The sequence below is a fragment of the Lactuca serriola genome, chromosome 7, assembly GCF_051521515.1.
Source record: "Lactuca serriola cultivar US96UC23 chromosome 7, Lser_US96UC23_V15, whole genome shotgun sequence".
Lineage (NCBI taxonomy): Eukaryota > Viridiplantae > Streptophyta > Magnoliopsida > Asterales > Asteraceae > Lactuca > Lactuca serriola.
In genome coordinates, this window is record NC_136414.1 from 175853434 (window position 1) to 175863920 (window position 10487).

Here is a 10487-nt window from a genome sequence, read left to right on the forward strand (position 1 = left end):
GCTTCCCAAGGTGAGCTGCTCGGTCGAATGAATCCCTTGGCTAGCAGCTCCTGAAGTTGCATAGATAATTCTTGCATCTCTAGTGGTGTCAATGGATACAATGCCTTGGCTATTGGAGTAGAAATAGGAACCAAATTAGTTTGAAACTCGACTTGCCTCTTAGTAGGCACTCCTGGAAATTACTCAGGAAACACATCGGGGAAATCCCCAACAATGGGCACCGCACTCAACATCGTTGTGCCCTCCACCTGAGTATTCGCCATATATGCTAGAAACCTATAACAACCCTACTACATATATCTCCTTGCCTTCGCATCTAAACAGATATTTGGCCCAAGCGAAGCTCACTTGCCAGGAATAACTAGTTCTCCCCCATTTGGGGTTCGAACTCTCACTAACCGGTGCTCACAGTCGATCATGGCCCCATTAGGACCCAACCAATCCATCCTAATTATAACCTTCGATCCTATTAGGGGAATCGGTACCAAATCAATAGAGTACTTGTCATTGAAAAGGTTTAGGACACACCCACGCCGAACACTCAAAGAACTCGCAAAACGATCATCAACAATCTCGACCTCCAACGGGTAATCCAGAATCTAGGAGCATGATGAAACTTCTTGCTAAGCTTAATAGATACAAAGGATCGGGTAGCTCCTAAATCAAACAATACATTAGAAGTCATACCATTGACCAAAAAGATCCCTATATAAGATTAGATATAATCATAAGCATAAATAAGAAAAGCAATAAAAAAATATGAATAATTCACATAACACTTACCACATCTGGTGTTGCACAGGCCTCATCGGTGGTCAAATGAAATGCCCTATTCTTCACCACAGGTACCTCCGTCTTGCCTTGATGGCCATTCGTAATCCTCAAAGTGGCTGGTGTAGGCGCCGCCACAACCCTTACTAACAACTTGGAACAATCGACCTTCTTGTGTGTAATTTTGTTGCAATGAAAATAGATCAATGCACTCTGGGCAATCCCTATTCATATGACCCATCTGTTCATACTTGTAACAACCTAAACTCGTTGATTAACACGTCCCACTATAGTTCTTGCTCCAGCAGCCTCGACCCTCCTGGCCCCTAGAGTGAGAATCAGGAACCTTGGGTGTAACCCCCTGTCTTGAATCATTTCCTATTTGGGTGTGGGTGATGTAATTTAGATGATCCGGGTGTTTGGTTTGCGTTCTGGAGTCAAGGGGTATTTTGGTAATGTGTCAGCTCAGGCTCTTATGGAAATTGGATTTTGTTCGGGAAATCTTAAGGCGTGTATGAGTTTCTAAAAGCGTAGAGCTTCTCGTTACCTTTTTGTGGATATAAGGATTGTCTAAATCAGATTTATAATGAATAAGTTGTGGCCTTCGGAGTATTTTAGGGTTTAAAGGTGGCCCTAGTGCACGGGGCGTACATAGGGAATACGCGGGGTGTACTAGTGCGAAGTGAAGTATCTGGGGCGTATACTAGTGTACTCTTAGCATACCAAGAAGGAATGATTGTGAAGCCTTGGCCTCATATGTTGGGCGTACGAGGAGTACGATGGGCGTATGAGGAGTTTAAGAAACCCTAATTTAAGAGTATTGCACCCTATATAATGACCTTAAGTCTTTAGGAATGACCTCTTTACAAAACATCCTAAAACCATAAATCGATCCTTAATCCTCCATGGTTGTGTTTTAAACTCTTGAGAGGAAATTGGTGCTCTTCTTGCTCATTTTGAAGGAATTGTTGAAAAGTGAAGTTGCATTTCTTGGTGTGAAGTTTTAGATCAAGAATCACCCCTCATTTTGCAAGCCTCTTGAGGTATCAAGTTCATACCATGGATTTTGAATGCTTAGATATCTTTATGTTTTGGTTTTTATGTTTTCGGGTCCCTTTTGGTTGATGAGTTAAGGTGTTTGAAGGACTTATCCTTTTAGATTTGAGCTTGTTATGAGGTTCTTAAGCATAAAGGTGATAAATTTATGGGATATTAGGTCTCATGCATGCATTAAGTCACATATTAACTCCTTTTTAAGCTTAAGAGCTTCATTTAGACATGCATGAATGTAATGTTCGTAACTTTACGCAATAAATTAGTCCAAGGTGAAGAAGAATTGTATCGAGTAATCGAAAGTAAATAAGAGTAATTCAAGTAATGATTTAGAATTAACACACAATGTAAATATGATATGGTTTCACCTTTGATTACTTTCAGAAACATGAGTACAAAAACAGATAATAAAAGTTGTGTGTGAAACTCTCTTAGCTACACTCAAGTTCATACCCTATTTATAGGATACTGAAAGTACAAAAAATACTAAGGACTCAACATTACGTTTCGACTGAACATGTTCCTTAGTAAATGCATACGAAATTACAATACAAACACTTCGACTCTTTACAACATTTTGACCCTAACAATCTCCCCCTTTGTAAACGAGTCGAACTTGATGTGTGTAAACTCAACTAGTTTTAATCCTACTTTTAATTATAAAACAAACACACAAAGGCAGTGGACCTATCAATTGTGGTAAAGCTAAATAAGTAGGGTATCGAACACAGGGAACGTAGAATTAAAACTAAAAACTAATTTTATCTAAAATTAAGTAATAAAAAGAGGTTTTCTCTAGTTTTACAAGACTAGAAACTTACCAACTAGTGCTTAAACTAAAAACTAGATAAGCAAAGATTCAACTAAATTCAATCACGAAGGGAACATCTGTTTAGTTTAACTCAATTGATCCTATGGTTGATGCTATGGCAATAGTGCAATGGATTGATTCTTCTATTGGCTACCGATTCAAGTGATTAGATTCACGTTCGCTACACTAATCCTTAGAGAACAAACTAACTCAAATAGTGACCAGTTGTCTAATTTAATTCAATTCACTAGGTTATTTATTCGGGTTAATTTAGACTTGTAATGGTTAACTAATTTGGTCCTTTAATTAACCTCTTGTTGATGGTCATCACACAAGCTCACGCATGAATTTACCTATTTTTCTAGTAATTCTAGTTTCACAGTCGCTAATCCTAGTCATATAATAAAGTGGTCACATAAATTATAAGAGATAACAATTAAGAGATGTTCATGCAGCTTAATTATCTTCCTATTAACAGAAAAATAGTTGTCATTCACACATAAGGTTCTTTAACAAGCTAGAATTAACAAAATCACCAATATTAAATAAATCCTACCATGTATCAAACCATAGTTTCAATATTGTCTCCCCAAATAGAAGTTAAAAGGTTTTAGCTCAAGATTGAGGTAATTGACAGCACAAAAACGAAATCTAAAAGTCTAAACATGATGAAAAACAATAGATTAAAGTAAGAATGATGTAAATTTGCCTCAATTCTTCTTCGGGATTAGGTTTAGGGTTGTATCTTTGTTCTCCATATCTCTCCTAACTCTGATTCGCAACTTGCTTCTCCCCAAGGATTCCAGGAAAGTCCCCCAATTCAGATTAATATCCCATATTTATAGTTATCACAAAACAGGGGCAACTCGGCGAGTAGGCGCGTCGACTCGCCGAGTAGGTGTGTAAAATCCGTGTACGGTAAGGATTCTTGACTTTTCTTCGGGAACATTCTCATGAACTCGCCAAGTTGGTGCGTGGACTCGCCGAGTAGGTGTGGATTTTTCCTTCTTCTTCATTCTTTGGTCTCTAATTGCTTCTCCTTATTCCTTTTTACTTCCAAGCATGTCTTTTGAACTGAAATGAATAAAAAAATATGCTAAACAAATGACTAATTATGCAAATATCAAAATACCCCACACTTGACTTTTGCTTGCCCCCAAGCAAAATTGAATTTTAACACATCAGAATCACATAAGACAACTCCAATCGAACCCAACAATTACGCCAAAACCGCAACGTGTGCCTTTGTGTCTAAAATTTTCCTAATAACCGCCATACTCCAAATACTCACAATCCTCATAAACATTCGCCCAGTTTTTCCGAACAATGCTCATTTTATGCATCCCTCCGAATCCATCCGCATAAAACCTCTTAACCTCAAGGTGTTTTTGGTTGAGCAAGCCAAGCATACATAATCTAGACAATTACAATTTATGATACCACATTGGAGCTCTTTGGAATTCTTCACTTCTTTGACATTTGATCTTTAATTTCTTTGAATTCACCACCTTGTTGTTTGAATTTTTTGTATCTTCAACTTTTTTGAATTTCTTCAGAATTTTTGATCTTTTACTTCATACTTTAACTTTGATGCTCCAAAAATTCTTCAAACGTTTCTTGTAATTCTCTCTTTTTTTTTTAACATGTAACTCATTTTTTTTAACATGTAACTCATCCAAGTATCTTCGATATTCAACTTGGTTCCACCCGTCATTCTCATCTTCCACCGGAATAACCAGTGGGTCTTCTCGGGCCCTCTCGCTCCTTTGCCTCACCCGTCGCCCCGGCTCCTCGGGAATAACCGCCTCGTCCTCACACAGAATGGCATAAGAATCTCCAAATTTTTCTACAATTCGTGCCCTCCGATATAAAGTAATGTTGAAAGGAGGGGGAGAAATGATGGTTAGTGCCCTCGCCTCGTGCAAATCCAAGATCCCGTATGATTGTACGAGCCTAGTAACGAACATTCCTCCATGGATTTTGGAGGTCACCTTTTCTTTGACAGCCCCATCCGAGAGATATTTGGCTAAACCGTAGGGAAGGTTACAAAATACATCGGGAGTAATGATGCTCCAAAGGTAGAAGATATCAAGTGTCGGGACTTTGTCATCGTCTTTCCGCATGTTGATTGTGTTGGCAATAAGGCGGTGGATGAGACGATGAATTGGTGAGCGGATGTGGCCTTCCTGTGCAGAAGATGGAATGTATACCCAGTTGGAAATAGTGTTCCACCAAGTGAAAGCAACAACCTCTTCAGGGAGGTCCTTATGGCACTGCTCCAAGAAGGTTTCAAAATCTTCATTCAACATGGCATTTTGATCATAAATGCCAATTCTCCATGCTAGCTCCACCATGCTGCATTGTCGCAGCTCCCCACCAAGTGAAAATGAAATAACATTGGAATTATAATACTCACTACCACCCCGGAATGAGATGGTAGCGAAAAATTCCCAACACAACTCCGCAAAAACCGGCTCTTGGATCTTGAACAATCGTAGCCATCCATCACAAATGATGGTAGATTCCCCCACATCGCAAGATTTCACCAAGTAATGTGTCAGTTCTTCCTCCAGCCCAATCTTCCCCAACCAATCCTAGTTTATTGCATTGGGAAGGTGGATCTCCTTCTGCTTTAGAGCTTCCAATCTGTTTTTAGCATGGGCCTGTGAGGATCTAGAAGTTATTTGGCGAAAAGAAAGCCACTGGATGTCTCCTTGGGTTCCCCCACATGAAGTTTGGCCTCTTCTGGACATGGTTCCTGCAAAATAACATTAAGAAAGCACAAAAAAACAACACCCAAGAATTAAAATTAAACAACACAGATTTGTCAAGACCTCTACTCGCCGAGTTCAAGAACTACTCGGCGAGTAGGAAGAACATAGGGACCAGATTCCTCTCGGACCCATATGGGTTAATTAAAACACCCAATTTTGCATAGGGGTTTGCCGTACTAAGTCCATTAAACATTAATCCAAAAGAATTTTTTTTCTAAAACCTCCTAATTCATAGTAAAATCAAAACCCTAGAAATTGAGGAAACCCCCAAATTCGAGTTTTGGACAAAATAAGGGCTAAGAAGTGATAGAGCTTTAACCTATAACAAGTATTGGGAGTAAAGATCATACCTTTATGCTTGAAAGATGGAGATTCAACAAAAATTGAAGAAATTGCTTGAGAGTAGATATGGACGGCGAGTATGAGGGTAATGTTTAGAATGAGTGAAAAACCCTTATTTACAGATTATAAACTACATGTGTAAATTTTCTACTCGCCGAGTAGATCCACATATTCGCGATTATCTGGGCTTATAAAGATGTACTCGCCGAGTACACGTATAAACTTAGCTAGTGAGTCTTGCAGATTGAAAAAAACTTAATTTTTTTTATTTTTAAACCACCACCCCACACTCTAAGCATTGCTTGCCCTCAAGCAATCATTTAAAACATATTTTCAGAGGAAGAATGAAAATAAGACAGTACCTAAGAAATTAAAAAGAAAATAAAGGGAAAAGTAATGCAAACTCTAAACGCGGGTTGCCTCCCGGAAGCGCTTCTTTTTAAAGAGTCATTAGCTGGACTCCTCCCATGCTACGTTTCTGCCATTCCCTCCAGCAGCAGCCCTTCTTCTATGTCTTCATTCCTTGGGACTCCTTCTTCATATCTTTTTACTCTATGTCCATTGACCTTGAAAGGGGTACCATCTTTTGATAAAAACTCTATAGCACCATGTGGAAACAACTTCTTTACTAGAAAAGGACCATCCCATCTTGACTTGAGTTTGCCCAGAAAAAGTTTTAGTCTTGAACTAAAAAGTAACACCTTTAGCCCTTCATGAAACTCTTTATTACCCTTGACCCTCTTGTCATTCCAACTTTTGGTTTTCTCTTTATAGATTAAAGAACTAGTATAAGCATCATGTGTAAGTTCCTTAAGAGCATTCATTTGCATCAACCGGTTGTTTTTGAGCTCCGCTATGTTGAAGTTGCACATTTTTAAAGCCCAAAAAGCTTTATGCTCAATTTCCACCGGTAAATGGCATTGCTTTCCATAAACTAGACTATATGGTGTAGTACCAATAAGTGTTTTGAAAGCTGTTCGGAAGGCCCAAAGTGCATCATCTAGCTTGTCCGACCACTCTTTCCGATTGCTCCCCACCGATCTTTCCAAGATTCTCTTCAAGGCTCTATTTGTCACTTCGGTTTGCCCACTCGTTTGTGGATGGTAAGATGTAGAGAATTTATGAGTTACCCCATATTTCCTTAACACCTTTTCTAGTTGATCATTGGCAAAATGAGTGCCTCGGTCACTTATAAGAGCTTTTGGGACTCCAAATCTTGAAAATAGCTTCTTCAAAAATCGCACCACCACCCGAGCATCATTAGTTGGTAATGCTGTTGGATAAGGTGTCTAAGTCCATAACTATTTCGGGCTTGTACTTGACCCGACCCGGCATGGTCCATTTGGGTTGCATGGCACCATGCAATTGGATAGACTAAATGAGAGAAATAACACTTGGAGATTATTAATATATTATAAGTTCTAATATATTAATAATATTATTTGATTAGTTGATCAAGAATTAATTTGGAATTAATTAAGTGATCAAAGGATAACTAATTAAATATATGGGTTGATTATGTAAATCATCCATATCTTGTATAGTGGGCTAAAAGGCTCCATGGATTATCAAGTTGGGTTCTACCCATAGGATGCTCCATGGATGCTCCATGGGAGTTACAAACCCATGGGTCATGGAAATGAAGATTCATGACACATTAGGGTTTACATGGTGTAACCCTAGATGTGTCAACACTATATAAGAATCATATTCTCCACCAAAATCGGCTAGACATAAGAAACTAGAGGGCTTGGCCGATTTTGAGAAGTGTGTGTTATCTCAAGAGTCTTTCCAAGAGCATTTGGTGTTGTGTGAAGCATTTGAGGCATCACACTTGGGGTGCTAGGCTCACAAGGTTTCAAGGAACACAATCAACAACAAGGTAAGTTATTCTATCTATGATTCAAGTCAAAATTGTTCCTCATGTATGCTAGATAGGAATATAACCTTGGAATTCAACTTTGCATGATAATTAGACAAACATAGATCCAAGGTTATTAGGGTTGCATGTACACTTAGGAAGTGTTAGAATGCTCAAAACCCATCAGTGGTATCAGAGCCTAGGCTTGTTTGTTTGTTATTTGTGCTTAAAAGTTGAAGAAAGTCGAAATTTCTGCTGTCTGACTGATGGACTCGGCGAGTCCATGGGGAGGACTCGTCGAGTTCATGTGTATCTTCAACCTACTCGGCGAGTAGGTTTATGCACTCGGCGAGTAGGGTCGACAGAGTGCAGAATTTCGACTTGAGTTGCTGGAAATGGATTAGAATCATTACCCTAAAATGTTTTGGTACTTGAAAACTTGTTTTAGAAGGTGTAATGTCTTTTCTAACTCATTTACAACAACTAGTTATCAAAATTACAAAGTTAATTGTGATTTTGATTCTTGAAAGTGTTCATATTCATATTCTTGTTCTTATGATGTTTAGATGATCATAGGAATTATTTGTAACCTATGTGGTAGATTAATTCATGATCATAATGTGTTTTAATGGAGTCCATAACTTGTCCTCAAGTTATGGAAAACCAAAAGTCTCTTGGGTTAAAAACCATTAAAAGAACACAAGAGTTAGGAAAAATGAAAAGACATCATTTTATTACTCTATTAAACTCATAAGTTACAAGAAATGAAAAGTTTTGAAAGTTTACAAAACTTGCCCTCAAGTTTTGGAACAAGTAAAGTTAAGTTAAAACTTTAGTTCCAACCCCTAGAATTTTAAAAGTTAAAATTCAACCCTTATACTTATATTATTATGATTTAATAATTATATATATATATATATATATATATATATATATATATATATATATATATATATATATATATATATATATATATATATATGTATAAGAACAAAGTCGTCTTACCGCTAGTACGCCTCATTCACGAAGCCGGTCTATAAGGTGGGTATAAGGTTGTTGCCTATAAAATGGTGACTTAATGGGTGTCCACTCTCACCCACCGCTTGCTTGATCGGTGGAGGGTCGTTAGCCGAACGGGTAAGACAAGGACTTATTAATTCTCATTCAAAGTATGATGAATATTATAAAGTAACTAAATGTTTTATTAAATTCCCAATCTTAGTTACTTTAGGAAAATGTGAATAAGGTGCTATTCCATGAAATTACACTTTACACTTTGATTAAGTCGTTGGTGGAGCGTGTGTGGTTAACCGGCACACTAACTTGGACTTAACAAGGTAGGTAAAGGGTGACTTAGGGTTTATTATAGTATCGATGGAGCGTGTGTGTTTAACCGGCACATCGATTGAGTGATAAACTTTAAGGGTACCAAGTGATTTGCATGGTTACTTCACACCTCGTTTTGTGATCCTCGGTATCCCAGTCAGAAAACTTGGAGGGCACACTCGAGATTGAAACATGCCTTTGAAAAGTTCATTGAATCTCAAAGAATCTAGGAATTTCTAAGAACCATTCAAAACCTAATACTAAAATATTGCGGTTTTCGTGGTGGAAATTGGTGAATCGTCATTCACCTACCTTTCAAATATGATATAGCTTAGATTACGGCATACCTCTTCTAAGTTATATTATATTGTGATTGGATCCTAACCTTAATATTACATTTGGGTGTTTTATTAAGGACCCTCTTATATCTAAACTAATCTTGTCCTCTTTCCTTCAGATGTCTTTCAACAATGCTTCTGGCTCTAATCCTAATGGCTCCTTTACCCTTATGAACTTGTGTGGGAAAGTCACCTTTGATGGATCCAACTTCAATGAGTGGATCAGAAACATCAAGATGATTACCCGCTACGAGGACAAAGAATATGTCCTTGACAAGGAGCTTAAGGAGATTGATGAGTCCACTGCAACTCCTCAGGAGATCGCTGAATTTCGGGCACATGAAAGGGATGCTACGAAAGTGGCTTGCATCATGACGGCCACGATGACAGCGGAACTCCAAAAGTCTTATGAGGATTTCTACCCTTATGACATGCACCAAGATTTGATGGAAAGATACCATCAAAGTGCAAGACAAGAGAGGTATGAAATCATCTGCTCCATGATAACAACCATGATGAAGGACGGGGAATCCGTCACGAGCCACATGCAGAAAATGCAAAGGTATGTGGATCGTTTGTTGAAGCTTAATGTGAACTTCCCGGAGGATCTTGCAATAGATATTATTTTGCATTCCTTACCATCGTGCTATGATCAATTCCGCATGACATATCACATGAACAAGGAAGAAGTCACCCTCAGCAAACTTCAGGGACTTCTCAAGACCGCAGAATCAGGTCTTAAGGGGAAGTCGGTTGCTATCACTCTTACTCAAAACTCTACTCCGGTTTTGGCAATCGGGAAGAAGCGGTGGAGGAAGAGAAAGAGATCTTCGAAGGGTACCAAGGCTCGGACCCTTGATGGCTCTTCTTCAAGTGGAACCAAGAAAGGTTTCATTACTCCTTCTTCTGACCCAAAAGCGGCTGAATGCTTCTATTGCCATGAAAAAGCTCATTGGAAGCGGAACTGCCCAAAATACCAGCAAGATGTGAAGGATGGGAAAGTTAAACCCAACCATGCAGGTATTTACACTATCATTTCTAATAACTCACCCCATTCTAATTCTTGGGTCCTTGATACCGGGTGTGGTATTCACATTTGTTGTGACTTGCAGGGACTAAGAAGAAGTGAGGATGTGGAGCAAGGAAGGATAAACTTGATCATGTGGAATAGGAAAGTTTTACCTGTTACCAAGATTGGAGTTTATACTTTA

At 38.5% G+C, this 10487-nt stretch overlaps 1 protein-coding gene across 1 annotated transcript; it reads right to left on the minus strand.

Annotated features, from left to right (window-relative positions):
- Positions 1–6221: 6221 nt before the first annotated feature.
- On the minus strand, positions 6222–6623 carry LOC145064575 (uncharacterized). The gene has a single exon (XM_079011997.1). The coding sequence runs from the start codon at positions 6621–6623 to the stop codon at positions 6222–6224; it is 402 nt and encodes a 133-aa protein (XP_078868123.1).
- Positions 6624–10487: the final 3864 nt, after the last annotated feature.

Bases quoted from the DNA above. Each gene is read 5' to 3' on its own strand.
- LOC145064575 (XM_079011997.1), bottom strand. From the start codon at position 6,623: ATGTGCAACTTCAACATAGCGGAGCTCAAAAACAACCGGTTGATGCAA.